This window comes from Vicia villosa, linkage group LG5 (genome assembly GCF_029867415.1).
Source record: "Vicia villosa cultivar HV-30 ecotype Madison, WI linkage group LG5, Vvil1.0, whole genome shotgun sequence".
Taxonomy (NCBI): Eukaryota; Viridiplantae; Streptophyta; class Magnoliopsida; order Fabales; family Fabaceae; genus Vicia; species Vicia villosa.
The window spans coordinates 45,232,271-45,254,088 of NC_081184.1; the positions used below are offsets into that span (position 1 = coordinate 45,232,271).

The window sequence follows — 21,818 nt, forward strand, 5'->3', positions numbered from 1 at the left end:
TTTTTAACGTTATGTGGTAAGTTATGAATTTTTAATCACTTAATATTACAAATATTATTTTCAAAAAAATATTTATGAAATTTCCACCTTTGAATATCATATCATTTATATAAAATTATAAGGATAGAAAAGTAAATTATTAATAAAATCCCTCTTCTCCCCTCGTGAATCAAACATATTTTTAACCAAAATCCCTCCCCTTCCCTCCCCTCCCCTCATTTGAACCAAACATATATATAATTAAAAAAAATCCCTCCCCTCCCCTCCACTTCCCCTCCCTCCATTAAAATCCCTCTCCTCCCCTCCCCCTTATTTGAACCAACCAAACCCTAAACGACTGTCATTTTGAAACAGATGGAGTATAATATAAAATTTAGCATGTACTACATAACAATAATTAATAACCGAATGATTTAATATTTAAAAAATTTAATATAATTAAAATTTTTAGTTTGTTGAGTTATTTATGCTATTTTTTTTATAAAATTTATTTTAAATAATAAAAAAAGCTTAGTGAATAGAATAATAATAGTAGATGTATTATGTTGAAATATTTATGGCATTCATAAATATTGTGTATAAAGGATAAAAAAAATGATAGGTAATTTGTTAAGAGATTTATGCCAAATTCATAAAAATAATCAGTCTTATAAAATCAAATAAAATAAAATATGTATAAAGAATAAAATAAATATATGTATGGATTTTGTTATTTATAAGGAAAGAATCAAAATTAAATATTCTAAATATTAAGGTAAGAATCAATTTTAATTCAAAATTTACATAACAGGAATATACGGGTAGGACAGCACACAGCTAGAATCCTAAACAGGACCAATCAAAAAAGTTATCTCTTTCGTGTTTCTCGAGTCTGAACCTATTAATTGTTTTTCAAACAAACTAACTGGCGATGTTCCTTCACGGCCCCGCTGTTTTCAGTTGACTCCAAACCTGAATATTCCACAATATATGCCAATTCCTTTTATGGCTCAACTAGTTTAATTCATATACTTTTAGTATAAATATTAAATGCAATAGATTTCTTTGAGATATTCATTAGGGTCTTTGAGGTTCAGAAAAATGGGTCTTTTTCAAAGCTTATTGGTACTACTAGGTTTGGTTTTGAATTTGGCGATTCTATGTAATGGAGGTACTACTAGTGCTTTTGTTAGGAATGTTGAGAAGGCCGTTGATATGCCACTTGATAGCGATGTTTTTGCTGTTCCTTCTGGTTATAATGCTCCCCAACAGGTATACTTTTCTTATTTTCTTTCTAAGCTTCTTTTTTCAATTTTGAATTATTCGAAGAGAATTGTGTAGTTAATCAGCTATAAACTATCAGTTATCAGTAATATGTTAGTTGATCTGTTATCAGCTATTTTTATCAATCAGGGCTTTTTATTTGATGACAAAATGATTTGGGATAAAAGTGGAGTTATTATATGATGTGATATTTTTGTGTGATGTTTATGTGCTTTTTAGGTTCATATAACACAAGGTGATCTTGTGGGGAAAGCGGTGATAGTTTCGTGGGTGACTGAGGATGAACCGGGGTCAAATGCAGTGCGTTACTGGCGTGAGAGTAGCAACCGGAAGAAGCTTGCTAGAGGGAAAATTGTTACTTATAGATTCTTCAATTATACATCTGGTTTTATTCATCATGCTACTATAAGGAATTTGGAGGTACTTTTCAATTTCATTACATACATGTCATGAATTTTGTTTCATGTTCAGATGTTTAAGCAAGATCTCGAGATTATTGAATTGGATAAGAAGAACATGATCTAGGATAGAATATTATACAGTAGAAATTGATTCATGTAGTTGACTCCGGTTAGTTGTTGTTGTTGTTGTTGTAACTGTTGATATTTGTGGTTGTTTTTGAACAGTATGATACAAAATATTATTATGAGGTTGGACTTGAAAACACAACAAGGAAGTTTTGGTTTACAACTCCTCCTGAAATCGGTCCTGATGTTCCATACACATTTGGTCTCATAGGTAAAACAAACTTGTTCACATTTATCAGCTGTCTATATAGTTGGTGCTATATAGATTCCAATAGGCTACTATGTTTGTTATTAACTGATGTATCATTGTTTGCAGGGGATCTTGGTCAGAGCTATGATTCAAACAGGACACTTTCTCATTATGAATTGAACCCGAGAAAAGGGCAAACAGTGCTGTTTGTTGGAGATCTTTCTTATGCAGACAATTACCCCAATCATGACAATAATAGGTGGGATACTTGGGGAAGGTTTGCAGAGAGGAGTGTTGCTTATCAACCGTGGATATGGACTGTTGGAAACCATGAAATTGATTTTGCTCCAGAAATTGTAAGATTCCAATAGAAATTGATTTGATTTAGTCTATATTGCACATACACCGAGTATGACATTGACACTAGTACTAATTTGAGAAAATAGATGTAATCACATGTTTCAGTTTGGTGTTTGTGTCAGACATCAAATATGCCTTCCATAGATTTTAACATTTGTGCAGAGCATTTTCCAAATCCAAATTTTGATAATGATTATCACGGACTGATGATTGTTTGCAGGGAGAAACAAAACCATTCAAGCCTTTTTCGCACCGATACCGTACTCCTTATAAAGCATCTCAAAGTACTTCACCCTTTTGGTATTCTATCAAAAGAGCTTCAGCACACATCATTGTCTTGGCCTCATATTCAGCATACGGTATTGCTAGATATCTAGATATCTCTTCTTCCCCATAGATAATTAGACATACGCTTAACCGTATTACTACGGTCACTGACTCGCTGTTTTCAAAGTTGTATAGCTGATGGTATAATGATCTATTTTTCTTTATCAGGAAAATATACACCACAATACAAATGGCTTGAACAGGAGCTACCGAAAGTTAACAGAACAGAAACTCCTTGGTTGATTGTTCTCATGCATTCACCTTGGTATAACAGCTACAACTATCATTACATGGAAGGTGAAACAATGAGAGTAATGTATGAGCCATGGTTTGTTAAGTACAAGGTTGATGTTGTCTATGCTGGCCATGTCCATGCCTACGAACGTTCTGTAAGTGCTAATATACTTAGAAGCTGCTCAAAGTAGTTTCTGTTATAATCACATTTCAGAAATAGATTCATTATTTTGTTTATGTGTCAGGAACGTGTCTCCAATGTTGCGTACAATATTGTGAATGGCATTTGCACTCCGATAAAAGATGAATCAGCTCCTGTATACATAACCATTGGAGATGGAGGAAACCTTGAAGGCTTAGCAACCAAGTAAGTTCCATATACATTAAACTTTTGAGTCTTATGAAACACTTCCTCTATTCATCTTTATTTGACATTTTAAGGTTTGAAAACTAAATTTTTTTATGGAGCTAAGTCTGATTTAAACATGATTTGAACTGCAGCATGACAGAACCACAGCCATCTTACTCAGCATTCCGAGAAGCTAGTTTCGGACATGCCATATTCGATATAAAGAACAGAACACATGCTCATTATAGCTGGCACAGGAATCAGGATGGTGAAAATGTTGAGGGTGATTCTCTTTGGTTTCTCAACAGATTTTGGAACCCACTTGATGATTCCTCAGCTCATGTTTCCCATTAACACTTTGGTTTACTTTTCAGAAGAATACTCAATGTGAATAAAGTCATGATTATGTAACAATTGTTTGTGTATCAATATACTACAATCAATTGTGGTTGTCATTACCTTTCATTTTACTTTGTATCATGACTGTTAGATAATGCAAAGGAGAAAACATCATCTTTTATGCTTTACTTTTCTATGTATAATTATTAATATATTATAGGTACTGATATATGAACTCAAATTTAAAGAAGGGAAGAAAGTGTATTATTGATAGAAAATAGATATTATAAAAGGAATGAGGTGGTGAAAAAAATTGTGACTCTAGTATAAAGACTCTGAAATAAATCAATATACAGTCGACAATTCATAGTAAATGTTGACATATTGAAGACTAATTATGACTGGCATAATAAAAATAAGGTGAATTCTTATCTACCCAACTTAAAAAGTTGAGTAAAGTTACCTTTAATGTAAAATGTCTTGGAAACAACCAAAAAATACTATTTAATAGTTAATTAAATAAGATAAAACTAAATGATGCAATGTGATTGGTAGAAGGTACATTACACAACTTTTTGTGATGGGTAGAGAAGTTGTCCCCTAAAAATAAAATAAAAGAAAGGATTAAATATGCATCTGTGTAATATTAGCAAATGTTCCTTTTTATATAATTTTTTAAAAATTTACCTTGATTTTTTTCTTAAATTATTTTTATAAACTTTTAATAAATAAATGTTTTTAATAATTTTAATTAAATAATTTAAATAATTATAATTAATTTTTTATCTTAATAAATAAATATTTTTAATAATTTTAATTAAATATTTTTAATAATTATAATTAAATATTTTAATAATTATAATTAATTTTTTATGTAAATTTATTTATGCACTAATTATTAAAACATTTCATTAGGGCCTAAAACTAATTTTTGTTTCAGCCAAATATTTGATGACTCTAAAATTGTGTAAAAGAGGTTTATAAATGTCATACCCTAAATTTGCCCTCATTAGTGTCAAGCGGTCAATTCTTAGTCTTATTAAACTTATTAGATTTTAGTGATAGTGCATTTAGCTAGAAATATAAATCATTATTTTAGTGAAAGTGGAGATGTATATGTTTGGGTGGGCTAACTATTTAAAACCAATATGAAAGGCCCATTTAAGAATATTTTTGTCTATTTAGAATGATATGATTTCTAATTAAAGGGTTGATTAAATATGAACTATTCAAATTTTGTCTACAAATATGTATAATTGACTCGTTGGTCAACTGATCAAGATATTTGACTTTACCTTTTTATTTTTACAAAAATAACATATTTAGCTTATCATAAATACTATTTTGTTATTATTAATATATTAACTATTACTTTTAAGATTTAGTATAATTTGTTACTTTTAGAATTTTAATCTTCTTTTAATATTTGGTAGACTTTTGTCATTTTTTATTAGGATTAGTATTTATTAGAATGTCATTTAAAAATAAAATAAAAAAGAAACCTTTTAGAATTACGGTTACTATTTTTTCAATTAGTAAAGAAAATTTTTCCAAAAAAAGAGTATTAATTCAAAAAAAAAAAAAAAAGAGAAACCTACGGTTACTACTTTTTGCAATCAGTAAGAAAGTTTTAATTTACTACTTTTATTAGAATAACATCAATTAAATTTTATTATTATTAAGTTTTATTAGTAGCTTTTTCTATTATATTAAAGTATTAATTATTAACTTAATTAGAATGTTTAAATCGTTACTATTATAGAATCAAATAAAGGATAGTCTACTTTTTTATTATTATTGCTACTATTATTAAGTTAATATCATCTACTTTTAATCAATTATTATCACTAAACCTGCATACTTTTTACTAATTTTAATATTAAAATTATTATTATTATTATTAATTATTATTAATTAAATCCTTCTCCAAGCCACAAGCGGCCGCCGCATACATCCTTCAGCCTTATACAAACCCTAATTTATCAGAACAAAACCCAAATTACAGATCTAGAAATGGAAACAAATCGGAATCAAATCATCTAATTTACACAACCTTTTATTGAAAGAACATATACATAAAACTGAATGCAAATCAACCCGAAAATACAAATTAATAACAAATCATTTCCTTAAAGTCTAAATATGAACAAATCAAATTCGGATCAAATATTATAACTAAGTCATAAACAAATGCAAAACTAACTAATTTGATTCTATAGACAGACTTGAATTTATTTCCTAATCTAACTAATTTTAAAACACTATAAATGAAACCTAAAACAAATAAACCGAGGACCGAAAAATTAACCGAACAAAAAATCACAAAAAATCAGAGAAAAATTACAAACGGAAGAAGGAGTAGAAAAATCTCAGCGACGAAATCCCTCACAAACAGACTTAGGTTTCGAAACCGAAACCTTAAGCCCTTTTTCCAGCCACGCCGTCGTCTTCAACCTTGATATCTGAAACTAATAGAAGAACATGATCAGAAGGAGTAGATCAGAAATCGGGAGGAGGAAAGCTCGAAAATTCACGGCAAAGAGAGAGGTAATCCGAAAAGACACTTAACTATAGGATTGAATATTGTGGTGATTGATTATTGTTTTGATTGGGTTTTTTGGGATTTAGGGTTTGAAACTATGTTTTTTTTCTTCTGGGTTTTTATATGAATGTTGCTGTTGTTGAGGCTATGTTTGGATCGATGGACTAGAACGGAGCGGAGCGGAGTGGAACATGATGGAATGGAGTGGAGCGGAGCGGAATGGTATTGAGATTCCATTCCATTGTTTGGGTATATTTTATAATTTGGCGGAGCGGAATAGAATATTTTAGTTCATTCCATTGCATACACCCCAAATTGGGTGGAATGAAAATTGAAGGATATGATGGAATAGGATGGAATGGATTCCATCATATTCTATTCCACTCCATCCATTATTTATAAATCCAAACAATGGAATCTTATTAAATACCACTCCACTCCATTCCATTCCATCACATTCCATCAATCCAAACATACCCTGAGAGAACGAGGAAGAGAGTGAAACGATAATAGGGAGAGAGCATTTGGAAATGAAAAAAATAAAAAATGGAATGAATTAAAAATAATCCCCCACGTTTTTATATGTCATAACATCCCGTGTTCCCCCATTACCGTGTACCCGCGGTCATTGCTTGATCTCAACCGTCTGATACGTTTACCGTAGATCGACGTATCAGAGTTAAACTCCGATAGCCATACGATCTAAATCTCGCACCCTAAATCCTACCAGCCCATGCTAACGCCTACACCCTGTCTCACCTTATCCAAACGGATCACGGTGATAGCTGTAACACCCCAAATTCTACCCGAAAATATCATGCGTGAAATCAGAGTATTTTAAAAACTATCAACAAGTATTTGGGATATCACATTTACTTCATATTAACAACTCATAAACAGATACATAGCACTTTAATCTCAGATAAGCACAAAACAACTTATAACAGCTCTTAGACAAACCAACTTCATTTTAATATGCAGCGGAATCATAACATTCAGCTTTATAAACAAATCATCTTATTTAATCGGAAACAAATTCAAACATCATAGTACTTCTCAATATCCAATTTGGAACTCAACAACTAAAACATGAACAACATAGAAACAACAATATAGACAACCCCCCGAGTGCTACGTATCAGAGCGACACACCAACTGGATACGATGAACCTACAAACTTCCATAGTTATACTTGAGTACCTGCCCATTTCCCATGGTTGGGGAAACATCAGCAGAAGGGGTGAGATATCAAACATTATAAAGAAAAGTATGATAATACATATAGCAAAGATAAAATCATACACAATTCACCACTTCTCAATATAAGAAATTTGCATCACAACAATAATGTTAACTATCAACTATAACAATGTATTCAAGTTTACAAGTATGTCATTCAAGCACATAACAACATATACTTCATAATCACAACGTAAATTAATACAACTATCAACAATGGCAAAACATGGTTCATATATTCCACATATATACATATATCATTAATACATATATATATATATATATATATATATATATATATATATATATATATATATATATATATATATATATATATATATATTTGCATTTTCATCATATACGTTTCATTTACATATATCACCAAAATCATGTATCAAACATCACCAAATTTAATTATCACATCTCATGCACACATAACAATCACCTAGTCACATAATTACATATATTCAAACATCACATAACTCCAATGTAACTCAATGCAAGACATGTGACTCTATGCATGTGGTACCCAATATGGACCCAAAGTTCCACCGCTTCCGATTCATATAGAATCTAGCCACACTTCAGATCCGGACAAGACCAAAGCCACCAAATGTAAACATATAGTTTACCGCTTTCCGATTCACTCTAGAATCCAAGCCACGCTTGTGTTTCAAAGCAATTCCACCTATGTTTCAAGGCACACTATGATATGAATGTATGTACAATCTCACAAATATATGCAATTAAGATCATCTCTACCATCTTAACTTTCCACATATCACAACAATTCAACTCTATGAATTATCCACCAATTGTACACAACATTCACAACACACACACATCATTCACATATGAGAGTCCAATTAATCAATTACGATTCATACAATCCAATTAACACTAGTAATCATACTATCTCATGTTAATTCTCATTTTTGTCAATTATACATAAACACACATTTTCAACATCAAGCAATTAGTCATTAGAATTAATGCTAACCAACTAACCATAAAGAATCAATATCAAAACAACATCATTGGCATGACAATATATATTTCTCAACATACATATTCAAGCCAAAACACAATTACAAACAATTTCTCAAAATACCGTAATTTACCGATAAACCGAATAATTGGTCCAAGTCCAAGTATATTCCAATCACATAGACTTATTGGAATCAATTCAACTAATAATTTAACTATCCAATTAATAATTAAACTATATTAATTTCAATTCAACTATTACATTTCTATTCCATTACTTTCCAATTCTATAACAAACCCATTATTTCACTATCAATGGTTTACTCACAACAAACATAACAATCTAATACACATAGATTATCAATTGCACACAACTTATCACATTTATATCATCACATTCCAACAAATCATCAAATACCCAAAATTGCAACATAGAAAAACATGGATATTAAAGTATAGAATTAAACCCACTATAACATACTATCATACAACCCTTTAGCATGAAAGAACCCCACCCTTACCTTGGCAAATATGAACTCTTTCACCATAGCTCTAAGCTTTTCTCCAAAATGAATCCTTCAAACATAATTTGGAGACACACCTAAAAACCAGTTCGGAAATCAGCTTATCAGACGAACTTAAAATCCTCAAAATCAAAATCGCTCCGGTCAGAACTTACCTCTATGAGTCAGGAACGTTGTGTCAAAACCACGCGACGATCCAACGGTTGGATTGAGAGATACATCCGTTTTGCTAAGGTGACTCAATGCTGAAACTTGCTGCGAAAATGAGGTTTCTTCTAGCTTTTCTCTTCCACCATTGTTCTCTTCCCTTTTGCCTCTTTTCTCTTCTTCCTATCTTTTCCCCCAAATGAAAATAGTAACCTCTAAAACCCTAACCTTCTCTTACTATCTCACTTATGTCAATTGGGCTTAACCCACCAATCCATCCATTATGTTTCTATCACTTAGGCCCATTTAGTTATATCTCTCTAATAACTCAATTAAGTCAAACAACACAAACACTCACATAATTAAATACTTAAATAATTATTATATCACATAATAACTAAATAAATAAGTTATTATTAAAAACACCAAACAATATAATTACTAATATAATTAATAAAAAAATTAATAAAAATCGGGATGTTACAACTCTCTCCCACTTAGAATATTTTCGTCCTCGAAAATACCATCGACGCAACCATCTCATCTCCAAAACTACACTTACTCTCCCCAGAATCACACGAACACAAAGGCGTTCCACACCTTCGACCATACAAAGCTTCAAAATACAAGCTCTCAAAAGATCCTCAAGTTACTGAATCGTCTTCTCCGTTTGACCATCAGCTTGCGGATGATAAACAAAACTCAAACACAACTTAATAATCAAAGTACTCTACAAAACTTTCCAAAATCTAGAAGTAAACTTTGGATCTCTATCAGAAACAACACTCAATGGAATACCATGCCAACTCACAATCTTTTCAAAATACAACTTTGCAAGTCTCTCCATCGGATAATCCCTGCTTATCGGAATAGAGTGAGCAAAATTCGTCAATCCATCTACAATGACCCAAATTGCCTCACAATTAATCGATTTCCTAGAAAAACCCAAAACAAATCCATAGAAATGCTATCCCACTTCCACTCAGGAATGGACAACGGTTGCATCAAACCAGACGGTTTCTGATGTTCAATCTTTGATTTCTGACAAGTCAAACACGAATACACAAATTCCGCAATATCCTTCTTCATACCTCGCCACAAAAATAACTTTCTCAAGTCTTGATACATCTTTGTAGCACCAGGATAATTACTCAACCACTTTGATGCCCTTCATCCCAAAAATTCTCTTTTTCAAATCCGAAACATCTGGAATACAAATTCAATCACGACATCTCATGACACCGTTCTCGTCAATCCGAAAATTATCACCTTATCCTCAATCAATCAATTTCATCTTGTCAACCAATTTCAAATCCGATTTCTGACCTTCTCTAATCTCATCAAGAATACCACAAGTAAGCTTCAACATACCAAACTCAAATCTCGAAATTATTCCAACAATTCCAATTCTTGAATCATCAACATAGACATATGCAATTATTTCCTACTCAATGCATTGGCTACAACGTTCGCTTTTCCCAGATGATAATTCAAAGCAAAATCCTAGTCCTTCAAGAATTCCAACCACCTTCTCTGTCTCATATTCAACTCTTTCTGATCAAGCAAATACTTCAAACTCCTGTAGTCACTATACACATCGAATCTAGATCCAAATAAGTATTGCCTTCAAAGTTTTAAAACAAAAACAACGGCGGCCAACTCAAAATCTTGCGTCAGATAATTTCACTCATGAATCTTAAGTTGCTTTGGAGCATAAGCTACAACTTGTCCTTTTTGTTTCAACATAAAGCCTTGCAAAACCTTCCTTCTTCTTAACCAACAAAAACATATGCACCTCTAGACGACACACTTGAACGAATCAACCTCTCCTCAAACAAATCTTCAAGTTGACTCTTCAACTCTTTCAACATCATAAGCAGACATCCTATATGGAGCCCTCGATACAAGACTAGTTCCAGGAACTAAATCGATCGAAAACTCAACTTTTCTTTCTGACGGTAAATCACTTACATCTTCAGGAAATACTTATGCAAATGCGCCAACTATCGATAATCCCCCAATCGTCATTTCCTCATGAACATCCAAAGTTGCAAACAACCTAAACAACATCGCACCATCTTGCACAGACTTATTCACTTCCAATATTATCAAGCTGGTAAGACAAGTCTATCTCATTCCAATACGATTCCGTCTACTATCAACATGAGATTAAGGGTGATCAGTTCCTCAATTTGTCAATAGATAGCCGACAACCATAATGGTAGCGTAAACCATCGTTACTTAACTGCAATAGAATCCTTTACGTCACCAAAAGTACCATACTTCATTAACTCCCAAAATCATCTGAACATGCTAACACACACCTTGTGATAACATTAGAACATAATTCCTTTACACCACTATCAACACTTTTTATTCTTGGAATCATACTCGTCCCTTCGCATTTCTAACTCTGACTTGAACGTTCCAACAACTTCGACAACTTTTCCAATATCTTGCCAAGGATCCCTTGACAAGGTCTACCGTAATTCGTCGCTTAATAATTATTCTTACGTCAACATCCTATGCAACGGTTACTTAAACTGGTAACTTCACAGTCCACCAATAATGCTGAATATGACAACTTCCTAAATTCCATCTTATAACAATTGTCCTTATTCCAAGACGTTCCGACTTATTAAACAACCAAAATCTTAAATCCATGTTACCTTCGAATTCGGAAACCAACAAACTTCTACATTGCTTGCTCTGTCTCCTTAAGAAATATATTGCACCAATAACTTACAAGTGAAACATATCCAAGAAGCACAGCTTCTTCCCTACTTCACTCAAACTAACCCTGCAACAAAACGAACAAGTACCAACAGTGTTTCACACACATGTCGCGTACTAAGGAATAAAACACTAACATCATTCAACTGTCACACAACTCAACTGACTCGACAACTTGGCCGGACGGACCGACCTGCTCTGATACCACTTGTAACGCCCCAGACTGCTTTCGGGATGATCGACTGACCCCACAAACCAACACAGGTCTTTTCAGCATGCTTTGACCTCACTCGCACGCTTTCCGGGAAACTTCCCAGAAGGTCACCCATCCCAATACTACTCCAAGTCAAGCACGCTTAACTGTGGAGTTCTTATGGAACAGGCTACCGAAAAGAAGATGCATCTTGTTGGTATAGGTAGTACCCATCAATCCTTATAAGCTTTCCTTCAACCATGCAGTCCCATACCTGCACGGCCTTAGGATTCCTCTCATTCCGATGTGGCGACCACCATTGCCTTCTTCGGCCTCAGGTGTTCCATGCGGTGCAACCACCCCTCGCCTTCTTCGGCCTCGGGTGTTACATGCCCACCAGCTTCCGCATGGTTCGTCCTCGAACCACATCGTACTGGGAGAGGTCTGGCTCTGATACCATTTGTAACGCCCCAGACTGCTTTCGGGATGATCGACTGACCCCACAAACCAACACGGGTCTTTTCAGCATGCTTTGACCTCACTCGCACGCTTTCTGAGAAACTTCCCAGAAGGTCACCCATCCCAATACTACTCCAAGTCAAGCACGCTTAACTGTGGAGTTCTTATTGAACGGGCTCCCGAAAAGAAGATGCATCTTGTTGGTATAGGTAGTACCCATCAATCCTTATAAGCTTTCCTTCAACCATGCAGTCCCATACCTGCACGGCCTTAGGATTCCTCTCATTCCGATGTGGCGACCACCATTGCCTTCTTCGGCCTCAGGTGTTCCATGCGGTGCAACCACCCCTCGCCTTCTTCGGCCTCGGGTGTTACATTTGTAACGCCCCAGACTGCTTTCGGGATGATCGACTGACCCCACAAACCAACACAGGTCTTTTCAGCATGCTTTGACCTCACTCGCACGCTTTCCGGGAAACTTCCCAGAAGGTCACCCATCCCAATACTACTCCAAGTCAAGCACGCTTAACTGTGGAGTTCTTATGGAACAGGCTACCGAAAAGAAGATGCATCTTGTTTTCGGGAGCCCGTTCAATAAGAACTCCACAGTTAAGCGTGCTTGACTTGGAGTAGTATTGGGATGGGTGACCTTCTGGGAAGTTTCTCAGAAAGCGTGCGAGTGAGGTCAAAGCATGCTGAAAAGACCCGTGTTGGTTTGTGGGGTCAGTCGATCATCCCGAAAGCAGTCTGGGGCGTTACAAATGGTATCAGAGCCAGACCTCTCCCAGTACGATGTGGTTCGAGGACGAACCATGCGGAAGCTGGTGGGCATGTAACACCCGAGGCCGAAGAAGGCGAGGGGTGGTTGCACCGCATGGAACACCTGAGGCCGAAGAAGGCAATGGTGGTCGCCACATCGGAATGAGAGGAATCCTAAGGCCGTGCAGGTATGGGACTGCATGGTTGAAGGAAAGCTTATAAGGATTGATGGGTACTACCTATACCAACAAGATGCATCTTCTTTTCGGGAGCCCGTTCAATAAGAACTCCACAGTTAAGCGTGCTTGACTTGGAGTAGTATTGGGATGGGTGACCTTCTGGGAAGTTTCTCAGAAAGCGTGCGAGTGAGGTCAAAGCATGCTGAAAAGACCCGTGTTGGTTTGTGGGGTCAGTCGATCATCCCGAAAGCAGTCTGGGGCGTTACAAAAACCAGGCTCTGATACCACTAATGTAACACCCCAAATTCTACCCGAAAATATCATGCGTGAAATCAGAGTATTTTAAAAACTATCAACAAGTATTTGGGATATCACATTTACTTCATATTAACAACTCATAAACAGATACATAGCACTTTAATCTCAGATAAGCACAAAACAACTTATAACAGCTCTTAGACAAACCAACTTCATTTTAATATGCAGCGGAATCATAACATTCAGCTTTATAAACAAATCATCTTATTTAATCGGAAACAAATTCAAACATCATAGTACTTCTCAATATCCAATTTGGAACTCAACAACTAAAACATGAACAACATAGAAACAACAATATAGACAACCCCCCGAGTGCTACGTATCAGAGCGACACACCAACTGGATACGATGAACCTACAAACTTCCATAGTTATACTTGAGTACCTGCCCATTTCCCATGGTTGGGGAAACATCAGCAGAAGGGGTGAGATATCAAACATTATAAAGAAAAGTATGATAATACATATAGCAAAGATAAAATCATACACAATTCACCACTTCTCAATATAAGAAATTTGCATCACAACAATAATGTTAACTATCAACTATAACAATGTATTCAAGTTTACAAGTATGTCATTCAAGCACATAATAACATATACTTCATAATCACAACGTAAATTAATACAACTATCAACAATGGCAAAACATGGTTCATATATTCCACATATATACATATATCATTAATACATATATATATATATATATATATATATATATATATATATATATATATATATATATATATATATTTGCATTTTCATCATATACGTTTCATTTACATATATCACCAAAATCATGTATCAAACATCACCAAATTTAATTATCACATCTCATGCACACATAACAATCACCTAGTCACATAATTACATATATTCAAACATCACATAACTCCAATGTAACTCAATGCAAGACATGTGACTCTATGCATGTGGTACCCAATATGGACCCAAAGTTCCACCGCTTCCGATTCATATAGAATCTAGCCACACTTCAGATCCGGACAAGACCAAAGCCACCAAATGTAAACATATAGTTTACCGCCTTCCGATTCACTCTAGAATCCAAGCCACGCTTGTGTTTCAAAGCAATTCCACCTATGTTTCAAGGCACACTATGATATGAATGTATGTACAATCTCACAAATATATGCAATTAAGATCATCTCTACCATCTTAACTTTCCACATATCACAACAATTCAACTCTATGAATTATCCACCAATTGTACACAACATTCACAACACACACACATCATTCACATATGAGAGGCCAATTAATCAATTACGATTCATACAATCCAATTAACACTAGTAATCATACTATCTCATGTTAATTCTCATTTTTGTCAATTATACATGAACACACATTTTCAACATCAAGCAATTAGTCATTAGAATTAATGCTAACCAACTAACCATAAAGAATCAATATCAAAACAACATCATTGGCATGACAATATATATTTCTCAACATACATATTCAAGCCAAAACACAATTACAAACAATTTCTCAAAATACCGTAATTTACCGATAAACCGAATAATTGGTCCAAGTCCAAGTATATTCCAATCACATAGACTTATTGGAATCAATTCAACTAATAATTTAACTATCCAATTAATAATTAAACTATATTAATTTCAATTCAACTATTACATTTCTATTCCATTATTTTCCAATTCTATAACAAACCCATTATTTCACTATCAATAGTTTACTCACAACAAACATAACAATCTAATACACATAGATTATCAATTGCACACAACTTATCACATTTATATCATCACATTCCAACAAATCATCAAATACCCAAAATTGCAACATAGAAAAACATGGATATTAAAGTATAGAATTAAACCCACTATAACATACTATCATACAACCCTTTAGCATGAAAGAACCCCACCCTTACCTTGGCAAATATGAACTCTTTCACCATAGCTCTAAGCTTTTCTCCAAAATGAATCCTTCAAACATAATTTGGAGACACACCTAAAAACCAGTTCGGAAATCAGCTTATCAGACGAACTTAAAATCCTCAAAATCAAAATCGCTCCGGTCAGAACTTACCTCTATGAGTCAGGAACGTTGTGTCAAAACCACGCGACGATCCAACGGTTGGATTGAGAGATACATCCGTTTTGCTAAGGTGACTCAATGCTGAAACTTGCTGCGAAAATGAGGTTTCTTCTAGCTTTTCTCTTCCACCATTGTTCTCTTCCCTTTTGCCTCTTTTCTCTTCTTCCTATCTTTTCCCCCAAATGAAAATAGTAACCTCTAAAACCCTAACCTTCTCTTACTATCTCACTTATGTCAATTGGGCTTAACCCACCAATCCATCCATTATGTTTCTATCACTTAGGCCCATTTAGTTATATCTCTCTAATAACTCAATTAAGTCAAACAACACAAACACTCACATAATTAAATACTTAAATAATTATTATATCACATAATAACTAAATAAATAAGTTATTATTAAAAACACCAAACAATATAATTACTAATATAATTAATAAAAAAAATTAATAAAAATCGGGATGTTACAATAGCTACATGGGCCTAGCCTAATACTACTCACACCCACTTTCACTCTTTTTTACAAAAGTAGTGTAAAATACACCCCTCCTGTCTTAATGGGTTCAGATTTACATCTGGGCCTGATTATATGTTCTAATACACCTCTAACCTTGGTTTAACACCCCTGTGTCGTTTAATCAATTAAATTACTAAGTCTATGTCATTATAAATTTCTATTTCTTTTTAATACATAACATATAGTTATTTAATATATTTTATAAAAAATCACTAAGTTGGATATAGTTATATTTTAAGATAAATCTCTTATTTTATTAACTTTCAAATATTTTCTTAATACATATTTTACTAAATTTTAATTTAATTATTATAGATACATCCAATTAAAAAACTCAAAACATCTAAAACTTTTTTACTAATACCAAATCAATATTAATTTCATAAAAAAAGATTGTACAATTGTCTTTTTACTAAACTTCGAACTACGCCCACAATTACCTTATTTTCTAAACCGGACGAAATTCAAAGGAGAATCTGAAAGTAATTATACAATCCTATAAAAAACACGAACCAAACCCGAACTACAAATTGGGACTCTGATTCTCCCTAAGGAGATACGTAGGCATTCAATCGAAAATTGAAGCGAGTCCCCTAATAAATAAATAAATCCTGTTTCTTTTATAAATATGAGAATAATGCTTTCGAAACCTTAGAAAAAAAACCTAGATCTAGAGGGGGTCCCCTTGAGTACAAGGGAAATAAAGGGTGCCTAACACCTTCCCTTTATTTAATTAACTCGCGAACTTAGAATCTCTGAAAATATAGGGAAATAAAGGGTGCCTAACACCTTCCCTTCCCTTAAGATAAAAATAATGGTGGCGACTCGAAAATTGTAAGCCGGTTGCTACAATAAACACTTTAATTTGTTTATCCAATTTCGACGTGGGACTTTATAAATACTTCCATAGACTTACCTGCAACACATACAAAACCATTACACCTCTTCGTACTTGTTTTTGACATGAAGCTTCTGTTCAAATTGTCATCATCGACGATGTGGTGAAACTAACTTATTAACTAACTCTCTTTACATTTTTATACACATAATTATCATCACATTCACTTAAAACTTGTTAATCTTGTGATGCATGATTGCTGGAATTTTGAACAAGATTTGATGCTCTTTACAAGCAAGTTTCATTGTTACTGCTAATAAACCTATCACACCATGGTTATATTTCTTCAATAAATTATTTAAGAATGGCACGAACAAGAATTTCTGATTACTCAATTCCAAGGTATATATTACCCAATTTTCACTCACTCCTATTATTTTCATGTTTTTATCATAAGATATTCTGATCTAATAAATCCAACAATTCTTAATGACAATAATATTCATTTTTATATATTGCGGGGCCCACCACTACATCATGTAAGGGGTGCTGAAATTAGGATTTGTTCGTCATTTTTATAGTTTTGAAATGTTAGGATTTTTAAATTAGATGATGAAATTGATGTCATAAAATTTTGTTTTTATGATGCTAAATGATTCTATATGTTATGTATATGTTAGAATACATCATTTCCCTGATTAATGGTTGTTTGGAATCGGTTTTTGGGTGAAAATTTGCATGAGACAAAATGTTGTCCGTAACAGAAAATTCTGCAGAATTGTAGTCGCGCTTAGCGCAATAGGGCGGGCTTAGCGCGCCCTGTTCTACAAAATTTATATTTTGTGAAATTGAGTTGGGTCTTATATGCTTGTGATTTATCATGAATTGTGGTGAATTTTCTATAATTTTCTGGAATTATTTGGATGTGTTTTGAATCAATTCTTTGTGATAACATGATACTTGAATTTTCCATGTATGCATGTTATGAATTGTGATTACTTGAGAATAACATGGTTGAGCTTTATTTGCTACTTTTTATTGGTGATGTGATGATTTGGTGAATATCGTGGAGATGTTTTCATGTGTGATTGATAACATGATTAAGTGTATGTTTGTGCAAAGGTGCGGTGAATTCATATATGATGAATTGGTGAGATATATGCTTGTATAGTTAAGATTGAGAGATGATCTTAATTGCATATGGTGATCGGTATTTGCACATGCATTCATTTATCAGGAGAGAAAGAGGCAAATGTTCGGTAGTTCCGTGGGAGATATTGACTTGTCCCAAACCGTGGAGATGGGTTTGAAGTCTAGAGGTCGGACTTATTTTGGTGGTTATCTATCTGGAGATGAGAGATGCAGTAAATCCTCTAAGGATAACATGGTACCACATGCATCTGCATTGAGTCGCATTGGAGTCACATGTGTCGATGTGAATTGCATTTGGTGTGTTTATGTGCTAATGGAGTAATTAGTGCTTTGTTGATACTTGTGATTGGATTACTTGTTTAGCTTGAATCTTTTGAGCCATGTTACACATGTGAATATGTAATATGCATTTAAGAAGTGTTAAATACATGTATACTTGAAGTGTGTGGAATTCCTTTGTTGCATGTGATATACATTACTTATTATTATATATTCCCATAATGATATGAATTCTCACCCTTATGTTGAAATGATGTTTTGTACGACATCGCTCAGGTACCGAGGAGTAGAGGTGCTCGTGTGCTTTTCGAGGATTTAGCCGAGGAACTTTTATTTTCCGTTTATCGTTTCTTAGGTATAGCAGGAACTCATGCTCTGGTTATGTAATACTTGAGGGTTTTACGTTCGATTTCATGTTTGTTATTGTTTTGAGAGATATTGTATTACTCTCTTTACATTTTGATTATGTTGGATTATGTGATGTGGCCGTAGTGTGTAACACCCGAAAATTTATTTAATTATTTAAATAAATTATTCAAGGATTTATTATGGAAATTCGATTGAAGTTGGAATTATTAGTGATATTATAAGACGAGGAATTGGATTATGTTGAAAAAAATAATATTAGTAATAATATTATTTAAATTGGTTTAGTTGTGGTGTGGTGTACATAGCAATATGGTGGTGTACGATTAGTAGGCCCATTAAGAAATAATAGTAACTATATTATTATTATTTGATTTATTGGATTAAAAGGAGAATATATGGAATTAGGTTTCTGTGGAAAATAAGGTTTTGGCTTTTTGGGAGAATAAATCGTGAAACGAAGTTGCCGACAAAGAGGAACGAGGTTTTGGCAAAAAGGAGGAATTGATCATTGATCATTGGGAAAAGGCTTGCACTCGATCGGATATTAGAGGCGACCTCCATATACAAGGTAAGGGTGGGGTTTGAATTATATAACCGGGAATATGATAGTTAGTATGTGGGATTGGGGTTGTGTGATTATGTGCCATGGATTTGTTGTTATTTTCGGGTAATTCCGATTCTTTGTTAAATTGTTGATTTCATGATTTATAATTGTCTGCTGAATTGTTATTCTCGATTGAGAATTGTTGTTGTGATGGGTTGGAAATAGATTGGTATTGTTGATCGATTGATTGTAAGGTTATAGTTGAATATTAAATTGTTGTGGTGAGGGAATTTAATCGTATACTAGATAAAGTTGTTGGTTGATCAGACGAATGGGTACGGTGCAATTGAAGATGAAGAAGAGATTACGAGGAGACGGCCGCCCCATGGCTTAAGGGGAGACGGGCGTCTCTGGGTAGAAGAAGGGTGACGGGCGTCATGCCCATAGTGGGATGAGGAGACGGACGTCTCCATATGGGGGGGAGACGGGCGCCTTAGGCCTTAGTGGAGGGGGACGATCGTCCCATGGTGTTAGTGGGGACCACAGTGTGAAGTTTGTGCCCTTTAGTTCTTTAGAGTATGGCTTTAAGACTTTAATAATATAAATAGCTACTATAACTTGAATGAAACAATTGAAGGATTATATTTTAGTAATGACAAGCTGGTAGCAGTGTAGGAAAAAGGGATTATCAATATGAATCGTAATAGTAGTGCAGTAGCAGAGTTAACTTTGTTACAGTTTCAGGGATAATACTGAGCAGGAATATTTTTAGTAGTAGTGTTGTACCAAGGTGACAGTGTAGTATGTAAGTAGAAGAACAAATTGTGTAACAGATAGTTTCGGTAGTATGAAAATATCTTGTATAGTAGTAAGTAGAATTTGACAGAAATTAGTAGTAATAATAATTAATGAAAATAGTATCGATTAACCAAATTAGTAGATTTTAAACGGTATAATTAGTTAAGCGAAATTAATTGAAAATTTTCGGAGTCGGTCGTGTATATTGGTAGATATTTTGGTTGATTTGTTTTGCTATAAGTTTGTCGAATAAGTTGAATTGCAGGTACAGCTAGGTAAGTTGATTCGTCCGGTTTATAAACATTGTTAATTATAGGTCCTATGACCAAAGTTGTATTGTTTGTGTTGTTGTTGATTAAGTTTTAGGTCGAACGACTAATGTTGGATTACGTTGATGGAATTTGTTGCATGTTCAAGTTGTTGTTTTGTTGTTGTTGTTGTTCTGGTTGCCGTTGTGGTTAATGTTACATGGCATACATTGTATTGTTTAAGTTGGCCTTGATGGCACCTGTTTTAAGTTGGCCTTAATGGCACCACTTCGAAGGCTTATGCCTTGTTGAAATGCCTCGATAACCTCACATCTGTTTAAGTTTGGAGTTCTGCTTCAAATGATACCACATGTATTTGCATAGTTGTGTCGCATTTTTAGTCGTTGTGAAGTTAACGTTGTTATGAGTTGTTGTTGATATAATTTGTGTTGGTTTGAGTTGTGAAATAATTATTGTAATTATTGTGATAATTAATGTTGCTGATGGTTGTTATAATTGTTGCTCTAAATTGTTGTTAGTTGTTATTATAACTGTTGTTTGAAAGTGGTGATAATTGTATGATCCAATCTAATATATTAATTATCATACTTTTGTTTATATTTTTCGATATCTCACCCCTTCTGCTGATGTTTCCCCTACCATGGGAAACAGACAGGAACTCAAGATAGCGGTGGAAGTTTGAAGTGGTTTTATGAAGTCTTTAGTTGCTACTAGTCGAGTTGGTGTCTTGCTCTGATACGTAGCACTCGGGATGGGATTATGATTGTATTTGTTGTTTTGTTTTTGTATTATTATTATAGCTGTTGAAATCCAAGTTAAATAATAAGAAGTAATTTACTGTTGTTTTAAGTTGTTTTTAGTTGAATAAAAGTTGATGAATAATTATAAGTTGAAGTTTGATCTAGTTGAATAAACTTGTGTGTGAATTATAATTTTAAAGTTATAGATGCCGAATGCTATGTATTAAAGATAAATAAAATACAGGTTGTTTATGGTTTTAAGTTGAAAATTTAATGCCTCGTGTTTGATGTTTAAAATTTTCCGCACTCTGATCTATTATAATTACCGGGTAGAAAATGGGGTGTTACATAGTGCCTAACGTTTATGCATGATTATATGCTATGAGATCTAATGATTGGTATCGCTTTATTATTCCAATGTGATGTGCATATGAAACATGATATTCAAATGTGTGTTATGAACATGACCAGATGTGTTAATTCTCTAAGTTTGTATGGTTGGCATTAATTTTGGTAAAACAAATTAGACAGCAACATGTTAGATAGAAGGCTTCAA

At 33.8% G+C, this 21,818-nt stretch overlaps 1 protein-coding gene across 1 annotated transcript; it reads left to right on the plus strand.

Moving 5' to 3' along the window:
• The first annotated feature begins 816 nt into the window (after nt 1-816).
• Nucleotides 817-3,777, plus strand: LOC131601617 (purple acid phosphatase). Its single transcript, XM_058873483.1, has 8 exons — nt 817-1,251; nt 1,483-1,683; nt 1,890-2,001; nt 2,107-2,336; nt 2,561-2,699; nt 2,836-3,056; nt 3,147-3,268; nt 3,403-3,777. Exons 1-8 carry the CDS (start codon nt 1,081-1,083, stop codon nt 3,602-3,604), a joined length of 1,398 nt encoding a protein of 465 aa, XP_058729466.1. The 5' UTR covers nt 817-1,080; the 3' UTR covers nt 3,605-3,777.
• The last annotated feature ends 18,041 nt before the right edge of the window (nt 3,778-21,818 follow it).